This window comes from Microtus pennsylvanicus, chromosome 13 (genome assembly GCF_037038515.1).
Source record: "Microtus pennsylvanicus isolate mMicPen1 chromosome 13, mMicPen1.hap1, whole genome shotgun sequence".
Lineage (NCBI taxonomy): Eukaryota > Metazoa > Chordata > Mammalia > Rodentia > Cricetidae > Microtus > Microtus pennsylvanicus.
In genome coordinates this window covers 72,184,616-72,199,917 of record NC_134591.1, presented here as the reverse complement: position 1 = coordinate 72,199,917, position 15,302 = coordinate 72,184,616, and the positions used below count along the sequence as shown (strand labels likewise).

Here is a 15,302-nt window from a genome sequence, read left to right as displayed (position 1 = left end):
CAATGCATTTACTGAGAGCACTTACTGTATGCTGAGAACGGTGCCAAGTATTGTTTCTATGTGCATGTACAGGTCTATGTTTCTCTGTGTGTACATGTGTGTGTGCGTGCGTAATGCCCATGATGGCTAGAAGAGGGCATCAGATTCCCCTAGAGCCAGAGTTACATGCAGGTGTGAGCAGCCCAGTGCCAATCATGTGGTTGCTGGGGAATGAAATCCACACTTTTGGAAGAGCAGCAAGTGCTCTTAATTGCCGAGCCATCTCTCCAGTTCCATATACCAAGTATTTTTGCCTGTACCAATTCATTCCCAGGGGAGAGATGCTGCTGTAATCCTTACTTTTCAGATGCACCTATCCTGCACGCACACTTTGTCCATCATAGTTACCAGGTCCGGGCCAGGGGTATCGTTACACAGGGGAGGCATGTGGCTCTCACCTCGGCCATATACTCCAGCAGACTGACGTGGATGGAAACCAGACCCGAGAAGCTCTCGTCGGGGAAGCGGAGGCCTTCCACGAAGAACAGCAGCTCCGCAGAACCACCCGTGTACTTCACCACGTGGAAGAGCTTCTGCCGGCCCAGGATGTGAATGTAGCGTTGGCCGAAGAAGGGGTCTGTAGGGGATGGACCCACGTTAGGACCCTCTCCCATCAGGAGGTCAGAGGGCTGGGGGCAAGGGGCAGAGTGACTGGTCCTTTAGACACAGAGAGATGCACAGTGAGAAACAGCACAGGAGGGTGCGAACTGGTCATTGTCATAGTCTGGGCACACTGTGTGCCAGCTGGCTTCTGGCTTCCTCGTCTGGAAAACGAGCTGCCTGGGGAATGAGGGCGGCTGGGAGGGCACGGTTAGCATAGCAGTAGGGAGGTGTCAGTCCCATTTTACAGAGGAGGAAACGAACTCAGAAAGCAGAAATGGCTGGGCAGGGCCAACAAGTCACATCTAATTCCAAATGCCAAGTTCCTATTCTTTTTGTATGGATAAGACACGAGTGTGCCATTTGTTTGAGAAGGTTTCCTCTGTATCGTGGAAGCTCTGCTGTGTAGAGGTGGGAAGGAAGGCGCTCCTGCCCCATGAAACCGCCAGCCCTTTACAGTGACTTCCCCTCTGTTTGGAAGACCTGTGTCATCAACCCTTCCGGGAGTCCTTTGTAGATTCCTAGAGAGCAAGCCAGGGTCCACTCCGCATCGCAGCCTGTATAGAATACAGGCTGCCAGGGTCAGAGACGGCCCTGTCAGGCCATCTGCCTGTCTGGCACATAGTCATGTTTAATAAACGTTTGTTGAATGAAGCAATGGCTTCCATCAGTATCCACAGGAGAGGCCCATGGGGGATTTCAGGGATGGTTCAGAGTTCATGAATTGAATTACTTGGGCCAGCATGAGCAAAGACCTTCAGGAGTCAAAGGCCACGGGGCAGCCTCTGTGTCTAAGAGATGCTCAGTGGTGATAAGACAGCGGATGTGGGGAGCATCTAACGGCAGTGTCACGGCGGAGAGCTTGTCCATTACTCAGGGTGGGGAAGGGCAGGGAGGCAGGGGAGACTTATGAGAAGAGGGAAGTGACTTTGAGATGCTTGTGTGGGGCAGCAGGGTGCCTGCGAGGATGTGGAGGGAAAGAGATACTTGCATCGGCAAAGGCCTGGAGATAGGACCCTACACAGTTCCACAAGCAGCTTCTTTAGGCCCTGCAAAGCTGGAAGGGCAAATCAGGTTCAGTTTAGTGCTTTTGATGATAGTACAGCAGCTAATGACCGGCTGCCCACGGGTTAGAACATGAATCGGGACCGTTCTCAGTCCATAGCGCTAAAATCTGTCAAGTCCAAAGTACCCCAAAATGCAGGCTTGAGACAGCATCTGCTTTAGGACAGGGTGCTCACCTGGACCCTGATTATGAATGGCACCATGAACAGGTGACCTTTTTGTCTTCCCAAGTCAGAGGGACCTCAGGCCAGGCATCCTCCAGACTTGGCAAGTTACAAACTTTCTGTGAATCCCGTTGATCTCTCAAACAGGTCACTCAATTGCTAACTTGCGGACAGAGGAGATGTGGCATACGGAGGTGGGTCTGGTGGGAGGATGCGTTCTGCGCAGTGGCTGGCAGCTGGTGGCTTTCTCCTCCCCTTGAAGCCTATGCCTTGTGATTCACAATGTGTCTCTATTTGGGGCTGCTTTCTGGCAGTTAGTGCCAGCACCAGGCGGATTGAATCTCACGTGGAAACAACATAGCCCTTGTTTCAGAGAACCCCGGCTTGGCGCAGAGCCTGCCACCCTCGGTATAGCTGCCTGTCCCTGCAGGCACCGACGATGCATATCTATTGAGTGGCTCTCCAGCCTTGTGCCGGACCTGCTAGCCACCCCTGGCCTCTCCTGATGCCCAGTACATGGCCCGATTTGGCACAACCTTTCCAGTTGCAAAGAGACGGATAGTGTGACTGTCTGTCTTGGCCTGACTGGGATGGAAGGGTGTCTTGGCATAACAGGCCTTTCGTGCTGAAAATCAGGGAGGTTCCGGACAAATGGGGACACGTTGTTTACTTTGTCCTTGGAGGAAAAGGTGAGTCCCCCAGTTTTGGGGGTTCTAGGGAGACTTGAGACTGGAGGAGCAGGTTTCTAGGTCCTCCAGGGAGCATTGGAGATTTCTGTCATAAAAATCACCAGTTCATATAATTCCAATCAAAGAAATAGCTACCGTTATACAGAGTACAACTGTTGTACTGTTGTACATGGGCCAGTGTGACAGTGGGGACCCCTCTGCGGTCCATGCCACCCCACAGAGGAGGCCCTCAGTGATCCCAGAATCTGGCTCCTGACCTTGTTGGGAACTGGACTGTCTCGCCTAGGACACAGGTCAGGACACTGAAGTAACATGACACATTACACACAAGGTACTCAGATTCCAGCAAAATTCCCTATAGGCTCATATGGAAGAAAAGAATATTGGACCAAAGAGTAACATTAATTGTCCCTTTTGCCAGGCCCTTGTGACTCAGAGTATTCTCCTGTGCCATTGTCTGTTTGATACAATGTAGACTCACTTGAGAAGGGGAAGTCTCAATGAGGAACTGTCCAGATCAGGTTGGCCTGTGAGTAAGCCTGTGAAAGTTATCCTTAACTGGTTAGCTGAGGTGAGTTAATGTGGGTGGTACCATTTCATGGACTGGACCCTGCATTGAATGAAATGAAAAAGGAGCTAAGCTGCCAAGGTGGCTTCCCTGCCGTGATGGACAGCAACCTGGAGCTGTGAGATTGAGTAAGCCCTTTTTCTTCGAAGTTGTTTTTGCCAGAGTACCTTATTAGAATAAGCAGGACGTGCAACTAAGACACCTGGAGTCCATATCTAAGGGAAACTGATTAGGGAGGCAGACCCAGGAGCCATCCTCCCTGTGGGATGGCGGCCCAGCTAAGACATCTAGGGGGACACCCTCCATCGGCTCTCAGCAGGAGCTTTTCCTTGCCTGCTCAGGACTCAGTGAAGTAAAGAGGTGGGAGTGGACCCAAGCCTGGGTATACTCCGGTTAGCAAAGCAAAGAAGCATCTAGAGAATGCCCCAAGTCAATGCCCAGGCTGGGTCAAAGCCCCAATTAGGTCCTCCTGGTCCCCTTCTGTCACATGGCGACTCTCAACTGGACCCTGCAAACATCAGCTTCTCAGCCTCCTGGGGCAGCGGAGCCAGCCTGACTTCAACCGTCTGTCAGAGCCGAGAGAGGAGGATCATAGGCCTGTGCACTAGTGTCCCAGCTGAGTCCCTCCTTGAGGTTAGGGTCCTGCATAGTGACTGCCTGTTTCTAGTGGATCTGTCCAGAATGGGTCCCACGGTGAGGCCCGAGGCTCAGGCTCCAGACAGAAGGTCCCATAACACCTGACAAACTGCAAGATGCTTCACAGAGCGACTCTTCGCGTGGGTAGAAGATCTTAACAGTTCTGCCCCAAACCCTCTGGGGCTAGGGATGTGGCTCAGGTGTAGAGTGCCTGCTCAGCATGTACCAGGCTCTGGTTTGATCCTCAGCACCACATTCTAAAGCATGAGGGTGGTGCGTGGCTGTAATCCCAGCACTTGGGCATTGGCTGCAGAAGGTTCACATGGTCAAGGTCACCCTCCCTTCCCTACAGATGGAATTAGAGACCTTGGAACCCTGTCTCAACAAACAAAAACAAAACCCCTGAGTGACTCTTTGCTGTGCTAAGAATAAAACGCAAACCCTCCCAGCTTTGTTGGCTGACTCTCTAAGCACAGCCCCCTCCCAGGCCTAGTCTTTCTGCTTCTCTAAAGCACTAACCCAGTCCCCTCTTCCAAGCCTGCTGAACACTGTGCCTTAGCTTGTTCCTCCCCAGCCCCTCCCCAGCTCCTCCCTAGCCCCTCCCCAGCTCCCCCAACTCCTTCCCAGTTCCTCTCTAGCCCCTCCCCAACTCCTCCCCTGCTCCTCCCCAGCTCCTCCTCAGCCTCTCCCTCCTCCCCAGCTCCTCCCCAGCTGCTTCTCATTGTTTCCTTAGAGTTTCATCTCTAATGTCACTCCCAAGAGAGGCCTCTCAGGACCAAGTAGCCAGCTCAGTCTCTGTGCTAAAGCTCCCTGGGACCTTTCTTGTGACATGTCTTCCTCACTCGGGGCGGCTCCTCCAGGGCAGAGGGGGTAGGGGAGAGTTATGTTTACTGTATTGGCTCCCAGGTGGTTCTATGGCACAAGCAACATAGTGGCATTCAGGACACCCTGTCACCACCAGGAGGAAGAAGGGCAGCCGTGACATCATATCCAAGGACCTTTGAAAGTCAGAAGTGCCAGACAATACCTGGAGGAAGTGTATATCTGGCCTCAGGTATCATGAAGGCAACAGGACTTCAAATGCCCTTCCTCCCCTGGCCACTGGAGAGAAGTGTGTGGACACAGGCCATTGACTCTCCTCAGGGGAGAAGAGATGTGTATCTGTAACTCACTCTGTGGGCTCCACAGCCCAGAGCACCTGTGCAGAGAGAAGGCAGTGGCCACAAGGGCTTTGGGTGGGTGGAGGACATGACGGTCACTCACTCTCCACGTAGAACACGCCCACTTTGTCCGAGTCCGACATGGAAATATATAGGACTATCTCGTACCCAGCGGGCAGGCGGTCAGGACCTTTGGTCCGCAGGATCATCTGAGACATGTCCTTGAGGTCTGTGGGTAGAAAAAGGGGGTTAGGAGGAGGGCCTGAGGGAGCTGGTCTCGCCACGGCTCTTACCCTTCCCACCAGGATGCATCTTTGGAACTACCCAGAAACTAAGGGAAAGAAGCTTATCTCCCGCCTGGGAGAACTGGTCAACTCTTTGGGAATTTCCTTCTCTCTAGTCTTGTTTTCTCATAGACTAGGCTGGCCTGGAACTCACTATGTAGACCAGGCTGGCCTTGCACTTAAAGAGATCTGCCTGCCTCATGTATGTGTGTGTATGTGTGTTGTGTGTCTGTCTGTCTGTATCTCATGGTGTGTGTGTGTGTGTGTGTAGGTCAGGGAACAGCTTGCAGGAGTCTATTCTCTCTCTTTATCTCGTGGGTTCCAAGAATTGAATTCAAGTCATCTGGCTTGGTGACAAAGTGCCTTTACCTTCTGAGCCATCTTGCTGGCCCCTCCAGGGTTTCCTCTACCCATGCATATAAAGGTGCAGCTGAACTGTATTTACATATCTGAGTGCTAACCGTTTGAATCATTATTTCCTGCCTCACCCCCTGCCCTGCCCAGGACAGGACACAATGTTCCCATCACCCCACAGGGTGGCCCCACAGGCACCTTCCTTGCTGTAGACCTTTTCATCACTACAGTCCTCTGTGGGCAGCCAGGGTGTGTCTCGGTCACAGTTCACCAGCAGGATGGCCCCCTGGCCTTCGGGACCCCAGGTCCAGGACGCCTGCAGCAGCAGAGACACGGGTTAGTGCCTTCCCTGGTTCAACCCAAGGGCACTTTCCTGAGGGACAGACATGGTTAGGAGTAGTTCCTGCCCACTGGGACAGCAGCTGGGACCTGGAAGGCTTGAAGGGCCCAGAAAGGACCCATATGATCATCCAAGTTCAAGAGCGGAGAGACAGGAAGGCTGAACAGGGCATATGGGCCTCAGCTCTGGTGTGAGGTGACCATGCCTGGCAGAGATGGTGGCAAGAACTGGCCTTCTAGGACAGGCTTGAGGTGACTGATTCCAGACACGCTCTGAGAGCTCCCAAGGGGGCTGCCACCTTGCCCTGCTTTCTGTCCTGCGGCCACAGGGCCCAGAGCAGACTCCAACTGGATCACACCACTTCCCTGTTTGAAGCCCTTGCTGTCAACTCAGATAAAGCCTGGATTCTCTGGTCTTCCAGAGGCTGGTGAGACGCATGGCCTTTGCATCTGGTCTCTTCATCCACTTTGCCCCAGCCACACGAACGTCCTCTGTACTCTAGGAGTTCCCAGACCTTTGCCATGCTGGTCCCTCTTCCCCAGTCAACTCCACCACTCTTCCTAGACTCAGTGCACCTGACCCTCCTTTAACTTTATTCATACAGGGTCTCACTAAACAGCCTTGGCTGGCCTAGAGCTCTCTATATAGACCAGGCCTGCCTCTGCCTCTTCAGTGCTGGGATTAAGGGTGTGTGCTACCACAACTCCCTGCCCCTCTAATTTTAAGAGAAGAGGCCTAAGAGGAACAAATGCCTTCCCTGGGCAGCCTCTGTCTCAGATGCATTGATTCTTCAGACCGCTCTGTGACCTGTGCCAGGGAAGCTGATCCTACAGCGAGCCCGGCTTGCTGGGGTCCCTCCCTGTTGTGCAGCATCTGCGTCCAGCTTTGACCTTCAGCCTCCCGCCTTGTGAGATGGTAGCTGACCGCTTTGGTACACAGCTCTGCCTGAATGCACCGTGCAGTCCCTGCAATGCCCTTCAGGTCCTCCCATGCCAGGGTCCGGACAGCTGCCCCCCTGCAGGCCAGTAACCTTCTTAGGGTTGTTCTTCTCCACCTCGCCATCCCGGTCTGCATCCACGTCCAGCGAGATCTCTGCAGGCAAGAGACCAGTGTGAGCTGAAGAGCCAGTCAGATAATGAGAAGCTGGAGGAGCCCAGTGGGAAATGGGGCAGTCTCCCCACCCCCCACCGTTCACTTGGCTGCTGGGAGGGGGCCTTGCCGAGGTCATCATCTCCCGCTTACATGCTACCGCCTCCAGGGAACCTCAGCAGACACATAAAGCTTTGGAAGTGGAGGGGAGGTGTCCCTGCAAACCCTGGTTGGGGTGGTAGGCTAATCCTCACTGTACATGTGTGAGAGACTCAAGTCACCTGCCCAAGGTCACAAGTGGTATTAATAGAGTCACGGGGGGTCACGGTGTTTCGAATTCCTTCTTCAGGCCTTTCTCGGGAGTATCTGAACATACACATGGCCGTCTGTCTGTCTGTCTGTCTGTCTATGTTTCTATCTCTGGCTTTCTCTCTTTTCCCTCTCCCCTCATTTAATTTTTGTTGTTGAGAAGAAGTCATGTCTTTAGCCCCCATCCACCTAAGGGAGCCTGTGATGCCAGCTTCAGATAGGCCAACTAGGGCAGGGTCCCCATGGACCCTTTCTCTTGGGGGAACTTCGGCATTCCAGAAGCTCTCATGGGAAGGCTCTGTGGAGCCTGTGGGGCAGAGAGGAGGTTCAACATGAGGTGGTCTTAGGCTGGTGCCGTGGAACAATCCTTCTGTACACTGTGAATATGTATTACTCTCATTGGTTAATAAAGAAGCAGATTGGCCTATAGCAAGGCAGGATAAAGTTAGGTGGGACAATTAAACTGAGGACATGGCGATGAAGAAGGGTGGAGTCGGGGAGACGCCAGCCAGCTGCTGAGGAAGCAGGATGTATTGAGAATGAGGTAATGAGCCATGTGGAGAAGCATAGATAAGAAATGAGGGTTAATTTAAGCGTAAGAGCTAGCTAGTAACAAGGCTGAGCTACCGGCCAAGCACTTCTAAATAATATTATGCCTCTGTGTCGGTTATTTGAGAGCAGGCGGTCAGGACAGGAAAACTCCACCTACAGATCGGAACTCTGGTTCTCCAGTTATGAGCTGTGTGACACTGGGCAGGTTCCACAGCTTCTCTCAGCTCCTATCCCCTCACCTCCAGCATGGGGTTCTGGTTTAGCAATTGTGCCAATGGAAACAGCTGGCACTTTCTGAGCCATACGAATCCATGTGTGGGACTGTTCTGGGTGTGGGTGTTTAGTGGCATCCTGGCCACCACCTGCAGGATGCCAGTAACATTTCCCATGCCTCCAGCTGTGGTCTGACAGCCTGGGGAGGTAAAACTGCCCCGAGTTAGAGGATGGAGGGAGGAGGGTGAGGTGTTGCTGGGGAGGTATGGGAGGACTCCCAGCATGAGATGTGAGGCTTCCAGGCCTTGAGCTGCCCCAGTGAGCATGCCTCATGATAACTATGACTTCAGCTATGGCGGAAGCTGTGTGGGAAGGAATGCACCCAGTCAGTACTTTGGCGGACACACCTTCTTTGGGTGGAAGGAGGGTCCTGACACAGGGAGGGTGCTGATGGTACCCACCCCTGGTTGCATCAGCCCAACAAGGTCCAGAGTCACATTCAGGGCCTCTTTGGTCCACAGTTCTAGTCCCACTGGCCCAACTATGGCTTTTGTGGGTGCGGAAGGAAATGGGAAGACCATGAGGAACTGGGAAGAGGCACTTTCTGGTGTCCCATCCTCCTGGACCTTCTGTAAGCCCTGCGCTACAAGGCCTCCCACTAAAGATGGCTATGCAAGACGCCCCGCCGGAGTACCTGCTGTAACTAGGCCCTGAGCGAGCGATACACAGTAGACATCGTTAGGAGCCTGTGGCCCGGGACAGAAATACAATCACACCCATTTCAGAAAGGAACAAACTCAGGCTTTGAAGAGCCACTCAGCAGTCAGCAATGTGGCTCTCGAGTGAGGCTGGAGCTGGCAGATGATCCCAGAGCAGAGGGAGGCCCTCTAACCGCAATGAGAGGCCGTGAGAGGCCGAGGTGCAGGGACAATGTTGACTTTGGCTCCCAACTTCACCAACTTTCCAGCCTGCCACGCCCCATTCCATGAACAGCGCTCTGCCAACTGTCGACGCTCTCCAGGGCTATTCTCCCTCTGAGAACTCCAGGAAGGAGACCCACATTGCCACGCAAACCAGGAGTCTGAGGCCACCCAGCAGGGAGGTGACACAGCATGTACCCACATTCTTAGAGTGCGGGGTGGCCCTCTGACTCCAGACAGTTGACCCCTGGCTGGCCCAGGCTGCCATAAGACCTGGACAGTGTCCAAAAGCCAATCTCATCTTTAAAGTCCCAACCTGGGCTCCCCTGAAGGTCACTGGCCACATCCTCACAGTGGAGCCCCGTGACTTCATTTCTAGGCCACAAGGGAACATTGAAATTCCTTATGGTGGGTCTCCTGTGTCTCCCATGCAGTGCATCATGGGAGATGATGAGGCACTTCAGGCCATACTGAAGGAAGGCTCTCCCTCCCTCCCTTCTCCTTCCCTCCCTTCCTCTTTCTTTCTACTGAAGGAAGGCTCTTCCTCTCTAACTCCCTCCCTCCCTCTTTCTTTTTACTTGTTTTTGTGCCCTGGCTGGCCTGAAACTCACTATGTACATCAGGCTGGACTCAAGCTCAGACCCCCTTGCCTATTTCTCTGGTTTCCTAGAGCAGCAATTGGAGGTGTGAACCACCACGCCCACCTCCCTTTTCTTTTTCTAAGTTTAAAGTTATGTGTACAGTTGTTCTGCCTAAATGTATGTCTGTGCCTGGTGCCTGGGAAGGCCAGAAGGCACTGGATCTCCTGGATCTCCTGGATCTGGACCTACAGATGGTTGTGGGCCATCATGTGGGTGCTGGGAATCAAAGCAGGAGCTCTGAAAGAAGAGCCAGTGTTCTAAACTGCTGAGCCATCTTCCCAGTCCGTATTACCCTTTCTGATAGGGTCTGGCTATGTTGCCCAAACCTTCCATCCTCCTGTCTCAGTACTTCTAAGTACTGGGATTGCAGATGTGTCCCATTAAGCCTGTCTGAATCATCTTAAATCAACACACACACACACACACACACACACACACACACACACACACACACGGAAGCCAGAGGCAAGCGCCCTTGCCTGCTGAGCCACCTTTCCAGTCCCTTGAGCCCTAGGCTCACAAGCGCTGGGCAGGTGCTACACACACCTCCCCTGCAGCTCTGTCCCCAGCATTAAGATCTTTATCAGAGTGGTGCTTAACTTGGTACAAAGAGATAAATCAAACAGCCATGAATCCTTTAGGGCAGCAGCAATCCCCTCCCTACACTCTCCTCACCTCCCTAAGATCACACCAGGCTTCTTGTTGCTTGTTGCTTCCTGATCTCTCCCTCCCTCCCTCCCTCCCTCCTTCCCTTCCTCCCTCCTTCCCTTCCTCCCTTCCTCCCTTCCTCCCTTCCTCCCTTCCTCCCTTCCTCCCTCCCTCCCTCCCTCCCTTCCTCCTCCCTTCCTCCCTCCCTCCCTTTCCCCCTTCTTTTTTTTTCCTTTTTTTTTCTGACTATGTATCTTTGGCTGTCCGGGAACTCACTATGCAGACCAGGCTGCCCTCAGAATCACAGAGATCCGCCTGCCTCTGCCTCCTGAGTGCTGGGATTAAAGGCGTGCGCCACTGCATCCAGCCTGTCTCCTGATTTATTACTCTCTGAAGGCTCTGCCACCTTCCCATTATGAAATTTGTGCTTTCGCAGTCTTGCTCTTGGCCACCTCCTCTCCATCTTCCACAGGACTTCTCAGTTCTCTCAGGACCCCACTGACCCCACCGTCCACTGACTTCTCTGCTGCCCTCCAGCCTCCCCTGGACCTGCTCCCTGGCTCTGATGGGGTGCTGTCCACAGGCCAAAAAGGAGAGGCTGGAGCAGCCCTTCGGAGCTCTGCCCTCCCCAGGGGGAGGGGAACACACCTGTTTCACAGCCTCTGAACTCCAGACATTTCCCAGAGGCTCTGGGTCCTGCCTCAGCTACCCAGAATAGCCCCAAGGTGTCAGGTGGCGCCCCGGTGCCAGTGCCGGGGTGTGGGGCAGATTCATGGGAAATGTCACTAGGATTGAGTTTGAAGCCTTTGCCCTGGGAACATAGACACCGAGGCTGTGGCTGCATTTTGGCAGGCTGCCAGCTCTGTGGACTGTGGCTGTGTTGGCCTGGCCTTCTGACTTGTTCCAGGAGCTTGGGATACAGTGCGAGGAAGGGCTTTGGGGGAAGGCAGAGGAACGAGAACCTGCCATGGATGCTGAGGGCTCCAGAGCAGGGCTTGTGGGGGAGCTCAGTGTACTTGGAGAATTTACCCAAGGTCCTGAGGGGAGAAAAGCGCTGAGGCCCCTGGGCTAGGACCTCAGCAGGAGAGATGACTGTCCCCCACTTTTCTATCCCCCATCTTCATTATCCTCTGAAAGGTCCTAACTGGAGTCTTAAAGGTTCTTAGATATCAACTCAAATCCTCATTCTATAGCTAGGGAAAAGTGGAGCCCAGAGAGGGTGATCTACTTGTGAGGGCCACACAGCAGGGTCAGACAGACCTAGGGTCTGATTTGGCCAGGGGCTCCTTAGGTTTGTTCCCATGGTGCAGGACGAAGTCCTTCCAGGCAGAGAGTAAGAGAAAGGGGAAGGAGCCTCTGCTCAGCACACACCACTCCCCTGACTCCCTGGAGGCACCGTGCTAGAAAAGGCCCCTTTTGCAGATGGAGAAACTGAGACTGAGGGTGATGGAGTTGGTGCAAGATCACCATGAGGTGGACAGAGAAGGCAGAGCCACAGCTTATTCCTGCCTGACCTGAGGCTCTTGGGGTTCAGTGTGGGCTTGGGACAGTGGGAGGTGAGGTACAGTCAGAACTGATTCTGTGGGGTCAGGTCTAGGAGTGTTCGGGGTGTTCTCCCCTTTAGGTGCTACTTCTCATCACTCTTAGTGGAGATGCTGAGGGAGGAGAAAGTCAGGTGGGACATGGACCACGGTTGGACCATGGGAGGACCACGGGAGGACCACGGGTTGGCCACTGGTTCCTGCTAACGGAACAGTGGGACTTCATAGTGCCTGGTTTTTACACTGTGAATGGCTGCCTTTTATTCTGAAAGGATCCCCTGCCTGGGGGCTCTGCCACAGAGCTATAGCTCAGTCCCTCCTCTTCCTTTAGTTTGAAGGCCGAGTCACCCTAAGCCGTCTAGGCTGGCCTTGAACTCTCTTCTCAGCCCAGACAGTCTCCTGCCTTAGCAGGGATGACAGTCATGTGTCATGAGGCCCTACTTCCCTTTCTGCTTGATTTGTGCTTTCCAAGACAGGGTTTCTCTGAGTTACAGCTCTAGCTATCCTGGACTTCTCTCTGTCCCAGGCTGGCCTCAAACTCACAGAGATCCGCCTGCGTCTGCCTCCCTAGCGCTGGGATTAAAGGTGTGCGCCACCACCGCCCGGCCCCTTTCTGCTTTTTAAATGTAATTCATTTCTATACATTTTTTTTTTTTTTTGCGGTATGGTCTTATGAAGTCCAGGCTGGCCTCGAATTTGCAAGGCTGGCCCTGAAATGCTCATCCTTCTGAACCTGCCGCGTGTGCCACTACACCCAGCCCTTCCTGCTTACCATGTGGGGAGGCTAGGGGACAATTCTGGGGCGCTGGTCCTCTCTTCCACTGTGGTTCTAGGGATCAGACTCAGGTTGTCAAGGTTACCCGCAGAGCCATCTTGCTCACCGGCTGCCTGCTTTAATGTCAAGACGGACGGTGATAGCTGAGGACAAACTGCTAACTTAATGGGGTGTCCCCTCTCCTGCAGACACACTCTCGTTTACTGTCCCAGAGACCAAACCCCTCCTGGCACACGCCCTGGGGGATCCGCTGCTTCTTTGCCTCAGGCAGTTAGATGTCACTAGGACAAACCTGAGCTCCTGAGTCCTGAGCTCAGACTTGAGTCTCAGGTGGCAGACAAGCCTGCCCCACCTTCTCCATTTACCTCTCTGTCTGCCCTCCCCTTTTTCTTTTCTTTTTTTTTTTTTGGTTTTTCAAGACAGGGTTTCTCTGCAACTTTGGGTACCCTGGAACTCACTCTGTAGACCAGGCTGGACTTGAACTTGTCTCTGCCTCCCAAGCGCTGGGCTCAAAGGCGCGTGCCACCACCGCCCTGCTGCTGGCCTCTCTTCAGTGCATATCCCAAGGGTGCTCCAGCATGGGTCACCTTCTTTGGCAGGTCCCTGGCCGCTGCCCTCCCTGCCTTTGTCTTCAGGTATCCCTGGCTCTGTGGGATTGGGTTCCTGGGGGCAGGCATCTGAGACAGGTGGGGGCTGTGTGTTTGCACACACCGCTCAGTCACATGCTTAGCTTGGCGGCAGCCAGGCTACCATCTCCCAAGTCCACCCTCTTCCCCCATCATTCCAAGGCCCTCTCACTCCTGGTGCAGAGGGAGGGACAGGACGACAGCACCCAGGCCCTGGAGAGATTGGCTGAGAAGCGAGCAATAGCATTGCTACTGAGAGTCCGCCATGAGGCTGAAAGGAAGGGAGGGTCTCATAGAGAAGCCAGTTGTGCTTAGGGAGGTTTCATGACCCTCAGAGAATGAGATAACAGATGTGACTTGGTGCCCTAATAATCATTTCTAGGTGTAACCCAGGCAACCTTGTTTTGCTCTTTTCTGAGCCTCAGTTTTCCCATCTGCTTAATGGGCACAGTATTGGGGGCCTCTCCTTGTAACAGCTGAAAGGACAGATTGAAGTCATGGTGGGCAGGCATCCAGGTTTGGAGCCTGGCATACTGTGGCTACTCAACGAGTGTCCCATGTTTACCCTCCTCCTCTTCCTCTTCTAGCTCCTTCTCATCAAAGCCCCGAGCGTAGACCTAGCCACAGCTTGGTGTGTAGCAAGTGGCGACACCATTAGGGTGGTGGTTCCCACCCTGTCATGTTCTACCACAGTTCCCTGGACAGAATGGGCTTCTGGATTCCTTCTTGCATGAAAACACCAGCAAAATAAAACAGAAGGAGATCGCCTCTGCAGCAGGGACTGAGTGTTCAGAAGGTCATCTCCCTCTGCTCTGCTCAGCCAGGGCAGGGCCCTGCAGGGGAAGAAGCCAGGGAATTACTTCCAGTCTGGGCTTCCACCTGCCACACTGGTACTGTGTGACTGTGAATGAGTCTCCTAACCTCTCTGGGCCATACCGCATCATCCTTTGTGGACCGAATGAAGAGCATGGACTGGATAAGAAGCCCAGACTACATCCGCGGTGGTAGTTAAGACTGTCAGGGGCAATGGGAGCTCCTGGAGTCTCCAGGCTGGAGGGTGTGTGTGTGGGGGGGGGGTGCGGGATAGGCTTTTCTCTTTCTCTCTGTAGCTCACAGAGTCTGTGAAGGGGATTCCAGGGCATCACCCCTCTACAGGATTTCGTCTCCTCTGAAAGTCCCAGTGTGTGTGCCCATGCACCCCTCAAATCCTGGCATTACTTGGAAGTGGCCCCAGGAGCTGGCCTCCCACACTGAAACCCACTCTGCGAATTTTTCCGGGCCCTCCAAGGTCAAGGCACCCACACCCCAACACCAACTCACCAATGGCTGTGAGGAAGAGCCCAGCTTGGTCAATGGGGGCGCTGCCCTCCTCCTCATAGTAGCTGACTGTGACCTTGGTGGGGACAAGAGATAAGGGCAGAAGATCAGAGGTTACAGTGAAAAACAAACAAACAAACAAAAACCAGAAATAACACCCTGCCTCCCAGTTTTCTCTAAATGCAGGGCCCTGTCCTCCAGGAAGCACCCCTTGGCTGCTGAGGTACCTCTCACAGTTAATTTAAGAGGACAAGAGGTTCCTCTCCCCACCTGACCTGTGCTCTGGCACCTCCCCCTCCCTGCTTCCTGAACCCACTATGGTTGTGTGCCCAGCTCCAGCTAAGCCCCACGGGCTTCATTGTTCCTTTGGATGGTGCCTGATGCCAACACAGCAATGGGCTAGAGCAATGTTCATGAGAGAGCCCAGTGTGGAGACCGTCCGGCTTTGGCTACATCACCTGGGCCAAGCACTTTGCCCTGATTGCTCCGCACTTCACTTGACAGACAGGTCTGGGTTGCTATGGCTACAATCTCCAATCACGATACGACTCTGAGGAGCTATTATTTTTGTTATCGTTAACCCCCCTCAAAACCCAAAACAAAACAAAAAACCAGGACTTGCTATATGTCTCAGGCTAACTTCAACACAGTGATGCTGCTGACTCTTAAGAGCTGAGATTACAAATGTGAACCCCAAGTCCTGGCTTCTCTTTTGCGAATGTGCATTTTGAAACTCTCTCACCATGTAGCTCGGGCTAGCCTGGCCTAAGTA

At 53.6% G+C, this 15,302-nt stretch overlaps 1 protein-coding gene across 1 annotated transcript in view; it reads right to left on the bottom strand.

Annotated features, from left to right (window-relative positions):
• Nucleotides 1–15,302, bottom strand: part of Padi2 (peptidyl arginine deiminase 2) — a 41,815-nt gene that overhangs the window by 14,925 nt on the left and 11,588 nt on the right. The window contains exons 3-7 of the mRNA XM_075945283.1: nt 14,534–14,606; nt 6,930–6,991; nt 5,758–5,875; nt 5,025–5,150; nt 438–616 (exon numbers count right to left, since the gene is read on the bottom strand). Coding sequence (XP_075801398.1) covers nt 438–616; nt 5,025–5,150; nt 5,758–5,875; nt 6,930–6,991; nt 14,534–14,606 — 558 coding nt within the window. The remainder of the gene's footprint in view (nt 1–437; nt 617–5,024; nt 5,151–5,757; nt 5,876–6,929; nt 6,992–14,533; nt 14,607–15,302) is intronic.